The sequence below is a fragment of the Herpailurus yagouaroundi genome, unplaced genomic scaffold (genome assembly GCF_014898765.1).
Source record: "Herpailurus yagouaroundi ecotype Mexico unplaced genomic scaffold, PumYag 211, whole genome shotgun sequence".
Taxonomy (NCBI): Eukaryota; Metazoa; Chordata; class Mammalia; order Carnivora; family Felidae; genus Herpailurus; species Herpailurus yagouaroundi.
In genome coordinates, this window is record NW_024412442.1 from 6,093,413 (window position 1) to 6,114,018 (window position 20,606).

General features: G+C 43.3%; 1 protein-coding gene across 3 annotated transcripts in view; it reads right to left on the minus strand.

Moving 5' to 3' along the window:
- The window catches only part of PRKG1 (protein kinase cGMP-dependent 1), a 1,163,528-nt gene that overhangs the window by 1,086,782 nt on the left and 56,140 nt on the right, over positions 1-20,606 (minus strand). The window contains exons 1-2 of one of the 3 annotated variants that reach the window (XM_040454315.1): positions 2,617-2,701; positions 858-1,024 (exon numbers count right to left, since the gene is read on the minus strand). In XM_040454315.1, coding sequence (XP_040310249.1) covers positions 858-1,024; positions 2,617-2,654 — 205 coding nt within the window. In that variant the 5' untranslated portion in view covers positions 2,655-2,701. Of the gene's footprint in view, positions 1-857; positions 1,025-2,558; positions 2,580-2,616; positions 2,702-20,606 lie in introns of those variants that run through there. The other 2 variants (XM_040454316.1, XM_040454314.1) reach the window with 2 other exon arrangements.

Genomic DNA, 20,606 nt, shown 5'->3' on the forward strand with positions numbered 1-20,606 from the left:
GACAATTCTAGGAGATTGCCGTGAATGCTTTGGTTAAAACACCAATCACCACCTGTAAACTGACTGTGATTTCTGTATGGCCACTCTGTGATCTTACAGGCACCTCTGAACTCACTTTCTCCTTGGCTGGTCTGGTCATGACCTCAGGCTTTTGTTCCCCCCCGCCCCCCCCCCTCCCCCGAAAGGAAACATGGCATTATAAGCTCCAAGCTAGAAATAAACAATACGAAAATCTGTCTGGGCATAAAATACATTTGTATGGTGCCTCCCTCAATTGTTTTTTTTTCCCAAACGGTTTCTATCTTCATTTGCGCAACATCTATGGAACAATCTATCCCTCTTATTAATTAGGCAGCTAACAGGCCATCTGACCGGTCTGATTTATCTCTTTCACACACATATAAAAAGCTGAAAACACTCTCTTTTTATAGAAGCACAATAGCAGGAAACCCAGTCATATCCTGAAAATGAAAAGTAGAGTTGACACTTTGATTATCTGACCAAGAATACTTCCCGACGGTGCCAAGTTTCTCTGGAAGCTTCGTGAGCTTGCTCAACGACCTGACAGTGTGCAGACTTACGCAGCACAGTAAACAGCGTTTCCTTCCTTCACACTGTCACCCTTTCCCCAGGTCTAAAACATGTCCTCGACTCTCAGATGAATATTCTCAACACAAACCCTTTGTACAACTAGTCAACCACTGTATTTAAGTCGTGTCCCGCCTCTTTTCAAACTGTTTCCCAACAACAAAAGAGGGGAACACGGAAGCGTCCCCTGTAATCCATGGCCTTCTGTGTGTGGGCTAAGACGAAAAGGGAATATCTGAATGTCAGAGGCTCAGGGTTACGAACCATACCTTCCATGACATACACCAGTGACCCCACGTCTCCCTCTTTGATGATGCAGCTGTCTTTGCCATATTCCACTGGGTACATACAATCCACAATCTCCTGGATCTGCGACAGCTCCAAGTTCTTCATAAAGTCATTGTCAAGGATAGCTTCCTTTATGAGATCCTTGGACCTAGGGAAAGAGAGGGAAGATTTACTGGCACATCTGACAAGCGTTTTCATAGTCTGTGAAGTTGAGCAGAGCCATGGAGTGTTCTGGCACACTACGATGCATTTTATTGCTAGGAATCCAATCGTATTCTGAAGGACCTAGGAACAAAGTAATTCTGTGGCAGTAGGAAAGGCGCTGAGAAAATTTCTTTTAAATACACAATCATTTAATGCACACGTGACCAACCAATAAACAAACCAAAGGGTGAAATTCCATTTTGTTTCAGAATGTTCTTTAATCACGAAGATTGGGAGAAAGCCAGTAGAGGAGCATTTTAAATTGAAGTTTGCAACTTAGTTGAAGAATAAATGCGAACAAGGGGCGCCCGGGGGGCTCAGTCGGTTAAGCATCCGACTTGCGCTCAGGTCGCCATCTTGCGGGGTTCAGGGGTTCGAGCCCCGCGTCGGGCTCTGTGCTGACAGCTCAGAGCCTGGAGCCTGCTTCCGATTCTGTGTCCCCCCTCTCTCTGCCCCTCCTCTGCTCACACTCTGTCTCTTTCTCTCTCTCAAAAATAAATACACATTTAAAAAACGTTTTTAAAAATAAATGTGAACAAGAGACAATAAATCTTTTTAAAAAAATTTTATGGCACAAACACTCTTACCGCTATCTTTACATATTATAAAAGAACATTAGGATGTATTGTACTATATATAATTACAGTAAAAAATTATTCGTTTGCTTATTTGTATGCGATTCTTCCACTAGACTTTATGCTCCACGTGGATGGGGATCGTTTTTACTTTTCTCTCTATGCCAAGTGTCAACACAATGTTAGTTACGGTGCAGGTGCTCGAGAGTAATATTTGGGTTAAAAAACTGGTAAGAATTGGACTCCTAATTAGCCGTTTGAAACAACCGGTAGAAACGTGGTAGTTCCTCATCCATACTTAACATATTTTCAGAGAAAATCTCCTTTTTGAAGCAGTTTAGAGTGAGGTGCCCAGGAAGATAAAACTCTACTGCACAACATGTTTTTAAACACGACATGATTTAGACATGGATTAAATAGGTAGTCGGCGGGAAAGATATTTTTACAAATCCTATCATTGGAATTCAAAGTGGTCACCCGGGAAAGTGTTGCCGAGCTTAACGGTGGTGGTAATTTGAGTCTCTCTCTTGAATCCCTTACCAGGGATTGTGACAAAGCAACGAAAAATTTTCACGAAGAATGGTAACGGTATGGGGGAAATTCCTACACTATATTTAGGTGAAAAAGCAGAAAACAGAATTGTTGTTAGACTAAGAGAATATTTTATGTGAGAACTTAGAGATAGGAGAATTTAGAGAATAAGGCAATTTAGAATAGAAGAAAACCAGGAGGTGTCACCTCACCTCCATCAGTATGGCCGCCATCAAAAAGGTAAGAGATAACAGATGCTGCGAGGATGTAGAGGAAAGGGAGCCCTCGCGCACGGTCAGTGGGAATGGAAATTGGTGCAGCCACTATGGAAAGCAGAATGGAGGTTTCTTACAAGATTAAAAATAGACCTACCATATGATCCAGTAATTCCACTTCTGGGAATATAACCAAAAGAAACAAAAACACTAACTTTAAAAGATTATCTGCAGCCCATGTCCACAGCAGCATTATTTACAACAGCCTAGACATGGTAACGACGGGAGCGTCTACAGATGAATGAACGAAGAATACGCAGAACGTATACACACGCACGCGCGCGCTATGGAACATCATTCAGCCATAAAAGAGGAAGTCCGACCATTTGTGACAACCGGTATGAACTTTGAAGGCATTATGTCAAGTGACATAAGTCATAGAAAAACAAAGTACCGTATGACCTCACTTATGTGTGGAATCTAATTTAAACGCGCGCACCCGCGCGCGCCCACGCACGCCAAACTCACGGAAAAGAGATCGGATTTGCAGTTATCAGAGGTGGGGGACAGGAGAAAAAGGAAGAAGGTTGTCAAAGTGCACAGAGTTGCCATTACACCTATGTATGGGGATGGAATGGACAGCTTGATGACTACAGTGAACACTGCTGTATGATCCAGAGAGAAACTTGTTGGGGGACATTTTTTTCAGTCCTTTTTATTATATCCATAGGAAATGAGGGCTGTTAACTAAAACCTACGGTGGTAATCATTTCACAATATATAGAAATTAAACCACCATGTTGTGTACCTTAAACTTACATAGCGATGATGTCGATCATTTCTTAATAAAACTGGAAAAAAATTACCAACTCAGAAGAATTTTATGTGAAGACCGTAATGTTACTTTTCAGTAAATGGTAGGTAAAAAAAAAAAAAGATGGTAATAGTATTAATTGCAGCAGCAGTAAAAAAAAAAAAGGGGGGGGGGGAGTGGCGAAGGGACATAACAGAGTATATACAGCAATGACCCGAAACAATTTTAGAAGGAAATAAACAAAATGTTGGCATTGGTTGCCTTTGGTGACAGAATTATGTTTTTCTTTCTACTTTTGTCTCTTTATAAAATTTTCTAGAATGGGGCATGCTTTTTCATATTGAAAAATCACTTTAAAGGCAGTTTATAAAAAGTCACTGTGCTATTTGGAGAAATAAAAATAATCTAATTTCATCCACTTCTCATTGAAACAATGACATATTTTTTGGCATATTCTCTTATGTCTTTTATTGGCATATTCAATGTTACCCTTTGCAATAGATTCTTGTTCATGTGGCTGCGTTTAAATACTAATGGTAGGGATTTTCACCTAATATAGAGACAGCCAGTTGTTAAGAACTTCAGAATAGACTATTCTAAAAGTGAGACTTTTGGGGCCCCTGGGTGGCTCAGTGGGTTAAGCGTCTGACTTCAGCCCAGGTCATAATCTCAAGGTTTGTGGGTTCAAGCCCTGCTTTGGGCTCTGTGCTGACCGCTCAGAGCCTGGAGCCTGCTTCGGATTCTGTGTCTCCCTCTCTCACTGCCCCTACCCTGCTCATGCTGTCTCTCTCTGTGTCTCAAAAATAAATAAACATTAAAACATTTTCAAGTGAGACTTTTACGTTAGTCAGGCAGGGCTTTTCAGCCATTTATTCCAGCTTGCCAAAACTTTATGCAAAACTCTGTCCCCACCTGTGACTATCATGACCTCTCCTTTCTTAATTATCTTCACCATCTCTGATGTCAGGAACGGCAGCAGCAGCTTCAGAGTGACTCCTGAGATCTACTGTTCTAGGATCACATTTCCCAACACCAGGACCTAGTTGATATTCAGGAAATTAATTTAATTAAATAGTTAAATAATCTCTTTACATAAAATGCCTTTATTTTCTTTGTTTGGGTCAGAGAGTGAGGTCATCAATAGGTCCTTATTTTCTAATATCGTAACTCCTGGAGGCTATCAATCCCAGAATCCCTACCTGGGGAGCCACTGATGGCATCTTATCCTTTCGGAAACATGAATAGTGCTCCATTAAAAATCTAAGCCCTAGAAATGCCACCAGCTTCGAAGGAGAGCCCTATTCTCCCCAAGATAATTATCTCAATCCAAGGATGGGTGAAGAAAGCATTTCTCTTTTCTCTTAAGTAGGACTATTACCCTGTTTTGTGAAGACTTCAGAAATGGTGAAACCCTGAGGTCTAATGCAATCTCTTAGAATTACCCAGATTTTCCAAATGTTGACCACAAAGTCAGTGGGGGGAGGGGAACTTCAGGCTGCTGTCGCTTCTCAGATTTCTTTTGAAATGGAGGACGTCCGATCTCAAGTCTCTGAAGAAACAAAAACTGGGGGTGGTCACGTATGTGTTTGTGTCACTTCAAAACACACTGAGAAATAGGGGACCTGTGTCCTACCTGTCCTTTCACACAAGTACCGTCCAATGAAACGCCTGTCCTTGAAACGTCACCAACAATCCATCTCATGCCTCTGTGTGGCGTAACCCGAAGATGTTCTTGTCAGGGAGCAATCGTGAATGCCCTGCCCCTTCATACAAGTCTCCCTTAAGTCCTTTCCCACCGAGGGCTTGAGCCACTGGGTCAATTCTTCGTCTCCCTTTGCTCCAACCTTATGGACTAGAATCGATCACAGCCTCCACCTCAGTCTCCTGTGACTCCTTCTCTTTCCTTGAGACAGAGTCTAAGACACTCGCTGTACCTAAAATATGATGCTGCACGCGATGCCAGCGAGCTTGGTGATCAGTCTGGGAGCTGGGGAAAGCTGCTATCACAAGTTCCAGAAGGCGGCTATCTGCTCTCGCTCAGAGTACATATTTTAACAACAGGCTGCACGAATTCAGCAGCCTGACCTGGGGACTGTAAGAAGCAAACACAAAGATCTTGATGTTTGATCCTTCCTGTCTGCTTCTGTGTATAAACAATCCATTAACATTGTTTTTCTTCCGTGCTCCAAATGTGTGGCTTTGGAAATACAAACACCATAAAAGGAACTTGGTTATTTTGAGCTCACCCTATTGATTCGTCATCATCAAACTGTCAGCCTCTGAAATATTGGCTATATATAAATGGTGTGCTGGTAAACACCCCCTCTCCATGGGGGGGGGGGGTAAAAAAAAAAGCTTTGGTTTGTAGCATTTGCCAATTTCCATGGTATAAATACTCCCACCATAGCCAATTTCAAGCCAATTTCAAGTCTACTAATGTAAAGTCAACCTGCTTGCAAAATTCCTGAAAATTTAACAAGCAGTTCCTATATGAGCCAGTTAAGAGTTGGCTCCAGCAAATTGCTGGATATAGATTATTTTTCTAACACCCTCAGAATTTAATGTGCCTTAATTTATAAGTGCTGAAACCAACATGATAATCCTTTCCTTCTCTAAAAATTTCATTAGGTGACATAATACCCCCAGATCATTTAAATGCCAGGATTTCCAGCCTTGAGTCTCCCCCACTTTCAGGTTTTAGAAAATGGCTTGGAAAACCCACTTCCCCTTCTACTTCTGCAGAGAAAGTTCTTGAACAGACGCGAGTAGTTGATAGAAATAATCTTCCTATACAAGCTTGAGTAACAATGGGCAATTCTAGCGAAGTGTCGGAAAATGCACACCTACTTCTCTAACAAAGAAGCCGGCATTATTCACCATTAATAAACAGAGCCTCATGAGTTTTCTCAACATTAAACCAAAGGCTATTCTACACCGTGGTTATTGTGTCTTGAAGTATCTACACAGGGCTAGCGTTATTTCAAAGAGCAGGGAAGGCTGTTCAGACTGGGGCGTCACGAAGTCTTCTCTGAAGCGAGGACTCTATGACAATAGGATCCAACCACGAGAAGATTGTGCAGACGACTATTCTAACTGAAAGGAAAAACACACACAAAGGCGCAGAGGTTGGAATGAGCTCGACCTGTCCAGAGGCCCGAAAGGACACCTCTGTGGCTGAAGGACAGAGAGAACAAGAAGCCAAGGGCCAGGAGGACGAGATTACAAAGGCAGGCAGGAGGCAGGTCTCCTAGGGTCTGGAGCGTGGTGATGACATTGCAGTGTTTTCTAAAGCTACAGGGACGCAGGGCAGGAAGGGAAGAGAGATGATTGATGGGCGGTAGATCAGACATAAAACAGAAATAATACCAATGTACTTTAAGCTGTTTCTGAGTCCAGGGAGGTTTTCTGCCATGTATTTCCTCGATTAACGGAGGCCAAAACTGTAACTTATGACTATGTTAATAGGGAATTCTTACAGTTAAAGCTCGTGGGAACCCCTGTCTCTGAAGTCCTACATTTCCTTGGACTTTGAATCACTGACGCTTGGGCCACTTATGCATTTTGGGAAAGAAAGAGGTCTCATGTCCAATTTCAGGCTGTCTTCAGAGGCCTAGAATTTACTCTCCACTCAAAAGCATCTCTTTCGTTTCGCCCTGAACACACACCAGGCAATAGCAGATATGGCCAGGAGGGCCGGGCCCAGAAACGTGAGAATTATCACCCGGTCCCTCCGTTTCAAAGACTTCCAGGCACTTTAAAAAACAGTCAAAGCTATTAAATTATTACTATGAGTGAAAATCAGCCAAAATGGTTTTAAAAGTGTAAAGTGTCTATAATCAGCTTTTTGACTACAAAAGCGCAAACAGGACTCTGTCCTTTTAGCTCTCGATGGTCAGCTGTAGGCTCCCAAGTCAGAAGCAGCAGTAAATACAGTTTCAAAACTGCCCTTACCTGCAGTATAGTCTGCAGAGGGCACCTGAGAAGTCTAATCGGAAGTAAACGGACGGTTTACTCACATAAAGTCATTACAAAGCCCCTTAAGAGTTTCCAATCCCAGGAGTCACCTCGACAAGGTAACTCCATTCATCTGCTGTGAACTATCCGGGTAATTACCTGCAAGCAAGAGACACTCTTGGGACTCCCCCTCTTGCCGCCCCAACAAGTTACAATTCTATCTCAACAGTGGGTCCTATCTCTGGTCCAACAGCTTTCCTGCATGAGCTTTGCAGGTCTAAGCTGGCTGAGAGCTAAGAAATATCCATCAGCCCACATTGCTTAAAGACAGAATTCAATCCCGCAAAGCTACTGACCAATTTAGATATTTCCTCACAACTGAAAATCGGTTTTCAACAAGTTTCAGCCTGTATTTTCACATCAGCCAACTCTGCCGTGGCCATCTCGCTCTTGTAGCAGAAACGGTCATAAAGAGATCAAAACTATTTGCAGCATTTGGACCTAAAATTCACACACGGGGATAGCTGGGCCAAAATACATGGGAGCAACATAGTTCTTGCTGACCACTGACAGTAATCTTTTCTCAATCACCTGCATTGCAAATCATTTCCAGTTGCCATTTCCCTTCTAAAAACTATCCTGTAGTTCTAACACAGATGAGAGTCTAAATGAAATTGAGATATTATAACTCTAAGGAAAAAAAATGCTTGGGGCAAGAAGATGGTTCACCCACAAGACCTATGCGCTCGAAAATCACTCAAGCCTCCTCGTTTTTAACTAATGCTCTGTACTTATTCAAATTGACAACAATATGAAGTCGCGCTTGAAATCACCGCTTCAATGCAAACAGATGGAGCAGACTTGTGCTAATTAAAAGAAAAGGAAATTATTGTTCTTTGTACGTGTTCACCAACTTCCAACAAGTCAATGTTAAAGTCTTCCGCTCAACTATTCAAGTCATTCAGTGCTCTAGAGATACATTTTACAGCTACTTCACACTAGTGAGCCTGACTTAAAATAGAACAGTCTCCAAAAGGGCCCAGATCAAACGCTCATCCTCCGAGTTTCTCTTTCGTACCACGGAAGTAGAACTGTGGGGTTTCACAGAAGCTCCGTAAAGCGCTTTCCGTGAGAATCAAGAAGACCGTACGCGTTACATTACAGAATGGAAGAACCATGTGGCCTCGTCTATTATGAATGAATTCTATTTTTATTTATTTATTTTTTTTAATTTTTTTTTTCAACGTTTATTTATTTTTGGGACAGAGAGAGACAGAGCATGAACGGGGGAGGGGCAGAGAGAGAGGGAGACACAGAATCGGAAACAGGCTCCAGGCTCTGAGCCATCAGCCCAGAGCCCGACGCGGGGCTCGAACTCACGGACCGCGAGATCGTGACCTGGCTGAAGTCGGACGCTTAACCGACTGCGCCACCCAGGCGCCCCTGAATTCTATTTTTAAAGTTTAGCTATCTAAACTGAAAAACAGAGCAACGATTAGGGAGGAAACACTATGATTAGGGACATAAATATATGTCCAATATATTGGACATACATTTATACGTCCCATCGCAATTCAACACCGTCAAACAACTGTTCCTCTCTCAAAACCCTCCAACAATGGCGATCCCTTAGAGTTCACTTGTTTCCAAGAAGGTCAACACGATCACACCAGGAACATCCAGCAAGGTGCCTCGCCACCCCGGGTGACCCTGCCTACAGGTGCCACAATGCTCCGTGTAGCTCTTGAAAACCTAGTACCTCAAGTTATGACTGTGTGTTCTCCACGGCCGTTTTGGTAAGTTCAAGGGCATAATGTTGAAGTTAATCATCAAAGAAATCATTTTAGAAAAACTTCTGCTGTTCAGGTGCTTCTCAGATGAAGCTCTGGGATATGCTGCATTCCTCTGTCAATTACTTAACATTTGTTTGAATTCAGCAGCAGGAAAATAACATGTTTCTCTATAAACCCTCCACCCGCCAAATATGTGTACTTTCTATTGGCTCAAAATTAGGTCTTGGGCCATTCATGACTTCCTCTGGTGCTGCTTCCAGAAAACGAGAGCCAAAGTTGGCCTTGTAACAGTGACCCTCGGGTCTTAAGGAACAGGTCATCTGTTTTGATAAACTTGGTTCAATTGCATCTCCAAACAGCTTCGCTTGCATTGGGCTTTAATCCATGAGACACACTGAGTCGGCTTAAAGGGAGATGACATATATATATATATATATATATATATATAGAGAGAGAGAGAGAGAGAGAGAGAGAGAGAGAGAGGGAGAGAGAAATTCTTTTTTTAATAAATTTAATTTTAAAATAAATTTTAAATTTAATAAATTTAAAAACCAAACAATTACGCTCCTAGTTGTGAAAGCTCGGTGGTTTCCAAGCTTCTCAACCAGAGTGGAAAAGGTTAACCAGTGGTGACAACATGAGATCACACTAGTAGGTAGACTACGACTGCTGCTGCTGCTACAACCACTATGTATCTGGTTAATCCATGTCCCTTAGCAAGGAGCCTTATGTCACTTCAGTTCCACAACGACTTGCTGAATTTGCCACGGTGGAGCTGAGGCTCAGAGCAGCTGTATAACCAGCCCAATGTCCCCCAACTAGTACATGACAGGTAAAAGTCAGGATTTTTTTTTTAAGTTTATTTGCAAGAGAGAGAGAGAGAGAGAGAGTGCACACACACGCACATGAGGGGAGGAAGGGCAGAGAGAGAATCCCAAGCATGTTCTGCACTGTCAGCACAGAGCCTGATGTGGGGCTTGCACTCACGAACCATCAGATCATGACCTGAGCCACAACCAAGATTCGGAGGCTTAGTCGACTGAGCCCCCTCCCCAGGCATCCCAGAAGGCATCAGGATTTAAAGATAAACCCATGGGACTCCTAAGCCTCGCTCTACTAAACTGTGTGAGTTACAAGCCCACGACACAAAATTGTGTTGACAATGTGAATAAATTATCCCAATTATGAAATCCAAAAGCAAACATTCTTCCCATTTATCTCTACTTCTGTAAAAGTTAAGAATGCTACGGTTGGATAATATGACCTTGTATCTGCAGAGAGCACTGCACGCTTTCAAAACAATTCCCCATCTAACATTTCATCCTATTATTGCCACAAACCTGTGAAGTAGGTAGAACAGAGGTTACTATTATCCCTATGTGGCAGATAAGAAAACAGAGGCTCAAAGGGGCTAGACGCCTGCCAAGTCCGTGTTGGAGATTAAAGGAGAACTCAGGGCAACTGACTTGCAGCCTGAAATCAACATGTTTCAGACCTTCCTTCATTACGCGCACATTCACATTCTTTCTGTCTCTCTTTCTACATCTTTGATTCTCTCTGTGCCCGTCTCTCTTTCTCGTGCCTTCAGCCATTGGGCAAAGACTCGATAAATCCACTGCCCCAGCATCAGCAGGGAACTGCGGCCATTTGGCAAGAATTCTATGGTTTAAAGGACTCTGTGCTGGTTCATTCAGGGAGATTTCCGCTCTGATCCAATTCATTCTCTACATTTGCGAAGCGTGACTATGTCTTGTGGCTTTCATAGGGAGATAACCTCTAATTCAAAACCACCGCTTGAATTTGACAATGGAATTCAGCTCACTTGCTTTCTGTTTTGTTTTTATTGTCTTCAATTGTTTTGAGAGACAGAGAGAGTGAGTGGGGAGAGCCAGAGAGAGAGAGGGAGAGACGGAATCCCCAGCAGACTCCATGCTCCGCATAGAGCCCAAGATGGGAGTTCGGACCCACGAACCGTGAGATCATGACCTGAGCCAAAACCAAGAGCTGGATGCTTAAACTGACTGAGCCACCCAGGTACCCCGAACTCAACTCATTTTACTACAGAGTGTTCAAACATCTGTTGTGAGCACACCCCTTTTCCCTCTCCCTCCTTTCCTTCCTACAAGCCTGCCTCAGATGGACTTCGTATACAAATACAAAGGGGAAAGAAAGTGTGCAAAGGTTTCCTCTCAATGAATATGACATGTTAAACAGTAAATGCTTTCCAGAGACGTATTTTACGGTAGAAATCTAATATGGAGAATTTATAAACCTAGCAAAACCTGTTAATACAATGGTTTCTGTGCTCTAATTTGATAAGGTGTCTATCTTAAGTTTTGGCCAAAGAAGTCAATGTAGGGAGGAAGGGAAGGAGGGAGATCAATGTGATTTTGTCACTTGAATCCACTATCTATCACCCTGTAACACGCTGTCCTTTAAAAGTTTGTCCCTTTCAGTGGCAAACAGTGAATATTTATTATATTTCCAATGCAACAATTCTAGGTTCAAATTCTGCCACTGCAGGTAAATACAGATAATAGTGATTGATGGGTTTGAAACGCAACCGTAATTATCCGCCAAATGATTGAAAAAGTGACCTAGAGTAGCTGCTGACATGAGCACAGTATTTATGGAACGAAGTCGTGCCTACAAATCTGAAAGCCGTTCCCAAAAACGTGTCCCTTGTGAAATAAGGTCACAGTCATCAGTGAGTGAAGGACAAGAGGAAAGAGGGAAACCATAAAGAAATCTAGGCAGGCCATGAAGCCAAGGGGGTTGAGCATAATAAATAAATACAGACGACAGAGGGCTGATAACACAAAGTACACCGGAACTGCAGACCATACATTTGTAGGCACCTGATCTCAAAGTGTCTGAAGGACTCCAGCCAGTCGAAGGGGGACTTCAGGGTTTTGCCAGGCCAAGGTTCCAGAAGTCTGAAACAGGCTATAGAAGGGAGGGGAGCCGGCGGCTGAGCATCTGGGGCACTGAGTAAAAGTGGGTCTGGACATACATATCTAAATGAATTAACCCAAAGGGCAGAACTGAGCCTGAAATGTTGACCCCCAAACCCGAGGCAGCTAGATGGAACAACACGGATTTGGGGGGCAGGCGGGATGAAGGGCTTGCACAATATTCCTGGGGTGGGGGTTGCCAAGATTTCAAGGGACTCCTTTATGGAGACGTTGGGTTATGATGTACCCCCAGCTGCGAATGTGCCACCAAAGAGGAAGAAACTGCTGGACAGACCCTCTGCATACAGTACCTCCCACCTTCTACTTTTTTGTCAGTCTCTGGAACGAGAGGAACATGAACTGGACAAAGGGATGTGAAGAAGGGGAGGTCATCCATGAGGACACTAACTCTCCTCGTGGGTAGAGTTCAGATACAGGCAGAACTGCCAAGAAGAACTTCCTCGGGGTATATTTACTCGAGGTGTTTTAGACATGTCGTCTCACCTCATCCTCCCAATAAAAACTTCCAGAAACAGATCAGTTGCGCAACTTAGTAAAACGGTTGACATGACATTGCACTTTCTCCCCACAGCCCTTCTTTAAGACCCCAGGTTTCTCGGGGAGTCTTAGACAGGGGTCTGCAAGGCACCTGACCATTAGATTCATTCATTCGTTTGTTTGCTCATTCATTTATTCATTCATCCACCAAGCATGTCTTCAGTGCCTCACACGTGACACTGGGGGCCCAGGGATGAGTGAAATAAGGTCTTTGTCTTCTCAGAGCTGTGATTCTGGTCGTAGAGGGAAGACAACACAGAGGTAAATAAGTAACAGAGTTGAAAGAGAAAAAGTGGAAGCTTACAAAACGGGTCCCGAATGCAAACTAAAGAGGAACACCTATTCGGGGTCTGAAACAGAGACCTTTCTAGAAATGGAACACTCAGGCTAAGATTTAAGGATAAGATGCACCAAACACAGGAGGAGGGCACTCACGGCAAGAGGAACAGACTGTTTTCAGACTCACGTTTGGAGAAGGTGGTTAGAGCCTTTTGAGCAGGAGAAAGAAGGGTTGGAGGTGAAACTGGGGGACGTAAGCAGGGCTGGTTTGGACGGGAGCTTGAAGACGGGAGGAAAGAACTGGAGTCTTCGTCAAATGAAAAGCTACTAACGGTGAAACGAGGTTAGCGAGTGACACGGCCTGATTTATAGTTTTAAGAGCTCACTTAGGGTTGCAGGGAATGAAAGGAGACAGGTGCAAGTGGCAGAAAGGACGGAGAGCCCCGGAAAGTGCCACCGCGGTATTTTGAAACAAGACAAGAGTGACGACTCAGGTTAGGAAGGTGACGGCAGAGATGGCCAGAAATGTAAGTCAAACTCGAAGTATATTTTCCAGGTAGGAGCTCTGAGACTTCACGTAGGATTAAATGAGGGGAAAGGTAGTATTTTGTTAAAATACTACCCAAAGCACTCTACAGATTCAGTGCAATCCCTAGCAAAATACCAACAGCATTTCCCCCAGAACTGGAACAAATGATACTAAAATTTGTATGGAAGCACCAAAGACCTCAAAGAGCCAAAGCAATCTTGAGAAATTAGAACAAAGCTGGAGGTATCCCAATCCCAGGTTTCAAGACACACTACAAAGATGTAGTCCTCAAAGTAACGGAGTCTTGGCACAAACACAGACACATGGGTCACCAGAGCAAAACAGAGAACGCGAAAGGAAAGCCACACTTATAGGGTCAATGAATCTGTGACAAAGGAGGCAAGATTACACAATGAGGAAAAAACAGTTGCTGCAACAAACGGTGCCGGGAAAAAGGTGGACGGTGACATGCGAAAGAATGAAACTGGATGGGTGTCTTAACACCAGACACAAAAATAAACTCAAAATGGATGAAAGACCCAAATATGAGACCTGAAACCATAAAACTCCTAGAAGAGAACACAGGCAGTAATCACGTTGATGTCGGCTGTAGCAACATTAAAAAAAATTTTTTTTTCCACGTTTATTTATTATTGAGAGACGGAGAGAGACAGAGCATGAGCGGGGAGAGGCAGAGAGAGAGGAGGAGACACAGAACCCAAAGCAGGCTCCGGATGCTGAGCTGTCAGCATAGAGCCCGATGTGGGGCTCAAACTCACAAACCACGAGATCATGACCTGAGTTGAAGTCGGACGCTTAACCGACTGAGCCACCCAGGTGCCCCAAAACATTTTTATATGTACGTCTCCCGAGCAACGGAAGCTAAAGCAAAAATAAACTATTAGGACTACATCAAAATAAAAATCCTCTGCACAGCAACGGAAATCATCAACAAAATGAAAAGGCAACCTACTGAATGGGAGAAGATAATTGTAAATGATACATCTGACAAAGAGTTAGTATCCAAAATATATAAAGAACTCATACAGACAGCTCAGCACCAAATAATAATAGCAATAATAATAATAGTCCAATTAAAAATGGGCAGATGACCTGAACAGACATTTCTCCAAAGAAGACACATGGATGGCCAAGAGACACATGAAAAGATGCTCAACATCACTCATCATCTGCGAGTGCTGATCAAAACCATGAGCTATCACCTCACATCTCTTCGAATGACTAGAATCAAAATGAAAAGAAATAACAAGTGTTGGTGAGGACGTGGGAAAAAAAAACGAACCCTCATGCACTGCTGGTGGGAATGCAAACTGGTACAGTGACTGTGGAAAGCAGTACGGAGGTTCCTCAAGAAATTGAAAATAGAAATACCATAGTATCCAGTAACTCCACTACTGGGTATTTACTCAAAGAAAATGAAAACATTAATTCAGAAAGACACAGCGGGGCGTCTGGGTGGCTCAGTCGGTTAAGCGCCGGACTTTCGGCTCAGGTCATGATCTCACGGCTCGTGGATTCGAACCCCACGTCGGGCTCTGTGCTGACAGCTCGGAGCCTAGAGCCTGCTTTGGATTCTGTGTCTCCCTCTCTCCCTGCCCCTCCCCCGCTTGTGCTTTGTCTCTCTCTCTCAAAAATAAACACTGAAAAAAAGACATATGCACCCCTATGTTTACTGTAGCATCATTTACAACAGTCGAGATGTGAAAGTGACCCAAGGGTCCACTGATAGATGGACGGATCAAGAAGATGTGGTATATATACCCAAAGGAATATTACTCAGCCATAAAAAGGATGAGATCTTGCCATTTGTGACAACATGGGTGGACCTAGAGAGTATTCCGCTAAGTGAAATAAGTCAGAGCAAGACAAACACCACATCATGTCACTTATTGGTACAATCTGAAAGACAAAACAAACAAAAAACCAGAAGCAGAAGCAGATCCATAATTAGAGAGAACAACATGATGGTTACTAGAGGGAAGGGAGTGACGGGTTGGGCAAAACGGGTGAAGGGGTTGGCAGACACAGCCTTCAGTTACGGAATGAATATGCCGCAGGGGTGAAAGGCACAGCATAGGGAATTGAGTCACTAATATTGTACTAGAGTCGTATGGCGACAGACAGTAGTGACATTTGTGGTGAGCACAGCATTAAAAAAAAAAAAAAAAATGTTACAGAGAACCCAACCAGCCTGGGGCCGTGGTCCACAGAGAAGCGCTCACAAAGATAATGGAAAAACACCAGAATAGGCAAGTATAGATGAGGAAAGTGATGGAAAGGAAGCATTTCAAGGAAAAGGATAGCTAACTTTTCCTGCCGATTCTCGCCAAAGGCACACTTTCCAATATGATTAGTTTTAAATCACCAGCCTTTGTAGCTCTGACATGCTTCGGTTACTCGTTACAAAGGAACATTCCGCTTTCGACTGGTAAAAGTGAGCAGTGAGTTCCATCATGCTAATTATTCTAGATCACTTAAAAATACTTTGACTGTGGCTTTATTCCTCAGACTCCTTTCAACACAGGGGTACCACAGCAACTGAAACTGCCTGGAAACAGAATCCCCTGAAAGAAAGCCAGGCAGATTTATTACCATCACCGTCATCCTCCACGTTTGAAAACACACACAGGACACGCATGCATCACACGTTCTAAGCAGACGTGTATTAAAGTCTGCAAAGATTCCTGGGGTAAGGGTACAGGGAGAGAGGCTCACATTAGCGGTTTAAAAAAAAATCGTAAATACTTTAAGAGCCTGGGCTTCTCCTCAATTATCAGAGCGAAAGTGAAATCAGCATGAATTAAATCACACTTTGACGGCCACCTTTGGAGGGAGAAGGATCCCTTGGTGTGCAGGAAATACACTTGCCAGCAACCTGACCGGGACGATCCACATGAGGACCTTGGTTTACAGACTGGATTCTCATACCAAGTTCCTGCAGATAAAGAGCCCTTATGCAGAAAGGCAGACAACAGAGAACAGGAAAGTGACTCAATATTAATCATACGTTGACTCATTCGACATCGTATAAGCCTCATTACCCTCCCCTTCATTTATTTCCTAAGCTCAGGACTGTCTTGTAAATGACACCATTCAGAGAAATGAGTGCACCATGAGGATCATTAAGATTTCTGCGCTGAATGTAGTATTTAGGAGTTTGGAATGTCCGTATGGCAAAGCTTGTGCTCCTGGTTAATAAAATGAGTATCTCATTTCACTTTTCACTCTTGAAGTCATCCTACCACGTTGACCATTCCTTACATTCATGGATAATCTTAGCCATCAAACCCAGCTAAACTTTGCAACCTTAAAAGTCTTTGAAAACACAGCGTGGGGGTGGGTGGGGCATACGAGTAGTAAGTACACACTTTTCATTCTAAATTTTAATTTCAATCTGCTTTCAGAATTGGAAATGATGGCATGCTAAGCTACCTGTCTACCCACATTCGGTTCGTGCTCGCTTGGAACTGTGCTGAACTAACGTGGACCAGAGGCTCCACTGCTCACTTGGACAAAATTTCGGCAACTACTTTTCTTATCCCCTTTGAAGCACCCCCAACCAGCTTCCAGAGTGCGTCGCGGGAACCCCCAAAATGTTAAGTCCCCAAAGTAACTCTTCCAAAGTGAAGAGTCCCAAAAGTGACTTTCAACTTATCGTGGTGCCATGTCATACCTCCTGCAAAATCCAATTCCGTTTGTTCTCACAGCATGTAATCACCAACCTTCTCTTACGTGATTTCTTTAAATAATAAGCCTTAGCTCAACCTTCAGTGATGTCTTACTTAAACTGCTATGACCTTTTCTCCTCATCTAGTATCAAATGGTCCGCAAGGACATCATTCCACCTTGTTACCCTGAAGTTGTCACCCAGCTTGTCGTAACATAATTCTGACCTAAACCAGACCCCTGACTCGCAAACTCCAACCTTGAATCCCAACCTTGAGATTTTTGATGATCACTTGCTAATTCACTGGGTTCACCGCAAATTTGTTGGCTTCTATTTCTTTCCCTATTCCCCCCCCCCCCTTTTTTAAAAAAAAAAATTGTCTTGCCCTTCCTTATAGCAGAAAAAAATTTTTATTAGGTCCTATCTTTTTTTAAGTCACTAAATAGAACCTGAGTCTCACGTAAAGTTTTCCGAATTACCCCCATTTTCTATCTTTTTCCCCCCCCCAGGGGGGGGGGGGGGTGAGAGGTGGGAGGGGGGCTAAGTCAATTGGGGAAATGTGTAAAGATACCCAAGACCCACTCCAAAATATGATTTCAGATGGCTAGGTGTTGGTGTAGGTACTGTTATATACATGCCATAGCATGTGAAATATATTTTTAATCACAGTTCACATGTAAAAGCTTGGGGTTATGTTAAATTTGAACTTTTATGTGTCGTTTACAGTCTTTAAGTTTCTGTTTGCTTTAAGAAAAAAATGAATCAATAAAATATGGCATCATTCAAGTACTGTCTATCCAAAGTGATATTCCGGAAGACATACACAATGTGGCAGAAAATATCACACTTTATCTTGAAGTGAAGCCTGAAAAGCTGTAAACACTAACCCCTAAGAAGGAAAGAATGGCACCCACAGAGAACCCCAAGAAGCTTCTCAGTTGGGTCTTTGCACGAAGTCAGAGCGAAGACAGAAGTTACCCAGATATTTATTCTCTGAAATACTCTTTCCTTTGCCTGTAGGAGATCAACCTAGTAATTTTCGCTCTCCCTCCCGTGTCTCTCCTCCCCTCCCTCCCTCCCTCTCTCTCTCTGTCTCTGTTCTTCCCTCCCAGGCTCCCAGCAGCAACTCCTTCTCGCCAACCTACTTAACATTTATAGCTCCTGGGGCTCCGTTTTAAGCCTTTTTTCTCTTTTAATTTACCACACTCTTCTTGGATAATCTTGCTGAAATTACTATCGCTTTGCGGACGATACCTAAATGTAGATCTCACACCAGACTTCTTTCCAGAGCTCCAGCTGGAAGGCTTCTTGCCCACACAGGTACCCTAAGCTCGGCATGGTCACAACTGAACGCTTTTCCTCCCGAACTACCAGCTTCGCTAAGAGCGTCCCCCGCTGCCCAGATGGTCAAACCAGGAGTCGGGAAGTCATCTCTGACCTTCTCCTCTCCCTAATCCCCCCTGCCCGTCTCCACCTCTTTGCTAGCATCTCCCTGCTTCTAGTCATCTCCATGAAACTTGTAGTTTAAGGTGCCTTCATCTCTCCGTTCAACCTTGGACTTGACTTGGGAGACTTCTTAATCTCCAAAGCGGTCCCCTGAATCCAAGCTTTAGTCTCTCTGGCACACTGCAGAGATCTCTTTAGAAAATCTGCACGTGAGGGGCGCCTGGGTGGCTCAGGCGGTTACGTGTCTGACTCTTGGTTTCAGCTCAGGTCATGATCTCACAGTTTGTGAGTTCAAGCCCCACGTGGGGCTTTACGCTGACAGCGCGAAGCCTCCTTGGGATTCTGTCTCCCTCTCTCTCTGCCCCTCCCCTGCTCACTCTCTCTCAAAAACAAATAAAATTAAACCTTAAAAGGAAGGAAGGAAGGAAGGAAGGAAGGAAGGAAGGAAGGAAGGAAGGAAGGAAGGAAGAAGGAAAGAAAGAAAATCTGTGTGGGAAAAGTGTGAACTCCAAATACGGTTGATACCTGAATTAATATCGTCATATCGGGGTGAGTATGCTGGTTTGTACACTCTACTATGTTTATATGACATACTATGATCACAGGGCAATTGGGGGTGAAAGGTACATGAGTGTCCTCTGGGCTTTTACTGCAGATTCGTGTAAGTCTTAAACTACTTCAAAATAAAAAGTTATGGGGAAAAAATACAACTCTGATTATATTCTCTGATTTCTGCCCCACCCCTTCTTAAAACCCTTAAATAGCTTCCCTTAAATAAGACCAACATCCCTACATTGACTCTCAAACCCACTCAAATTCTGGTCTACCTCATGCTCCATTTTCCTTTTTGGACTTGTACTACAATCATACTAGTCGTCTTCTCATCACTCAAAAAGGACACTCTCTCTTGCCTTCAGAGCTACAGATAAGCCATTCCCTGTACTTAGCACAGTTTCCCTAACTCTTTATTGGGCTTATTATCCGCCTTGTTCTTTAGATCTCTGCCAACCGTCCCTTCCTCGGGCACCCTCTCCTCACCCGTCCCATCAAACTGGATGAATCCACCCTCTTTCAAGACAGGCAGCACCCTTCACTTTTCCTTTTATAAAATTCACCCTGCCTGAAATGTCTTGCTCAGTATCTCCCCTATTTCCAGCCCTCTGTAAATGCGACACAAAGAGTTGAGGTTTGTGATGAGAAAATATTTGTGGGGCAAATGAATTCACGAATTTTTTAAATTGCTGCTAAAATCCACATTCTTCATCGACTTCATCATTCCCCAAAGGAGTCTATGGACCGTGAATACATCGGCACATCGAGTGATAATCTACTTTTCTATAATCAGGAATACTTTTTATAATAGCTTATGGACCAAGATTTTGGGGTAGTCATATGCCAAACATTGCAGACTCTAGAAAATATCTAGAGAAGGAATATATATTTTTGTCCTAGAAATAGCTGTGTAGGAAGTCTACGGGCTCACAATTACATATACGACAAAGGAGGGTCTACAAAAGGCTGACATTCACTGTTATTTTCTGCACTAGTAACCTTTCCGACGTGCTCATCTATCCACGTCCCCAGTGTGCCTATGGTAACACTTTTTGCTTGCTACCCCTGTAGAGCGTTCGCAAGTCCACTGTAGGTCACAGTGAATACTATGTAATTCCAAGAACCAAAAGATCTCTAAGGACAAGAAATCAACAGCTAGAGGCTCAACCCTGGTTTTAAAAATGAGGAAGCTAATAGGGGCACCCGGGTGGCTCCGTCAGTTGAGCATCTGACTCTTGATTTCTGCACAGGTCATGATCCCAGGGTTGTGGAACCAAGTCCTATGTCAGGCTCCGTGCTGAGTGTGGAGGCTGCTTGGGATTCTCTCTCTCTCTCTTTCTCTCTCTCTCTCTCTCTCTCTCTCTGTCAGTTGCACAGGAATGCTCGCTCTCCCTCTAAAAACTAAAAATAAATAAAAACGAGGAAGCTACTAAGATCAGAGTTAAGTGCTGCCACAAACAGGATCAGAACATAAGTAACCTGGAATCTCGGTGACAAAACTCCACCTACATTTGTTCACAGACTGTAGAATTCTCAAGAAGCGTATTGATTTGCAAACATTTCCATCCGCCCTATTTAACCATTGCCTCCTATAGACTGGAGTTTTTTAAAGTACAAATAATTGTTAAACCTGGAAGC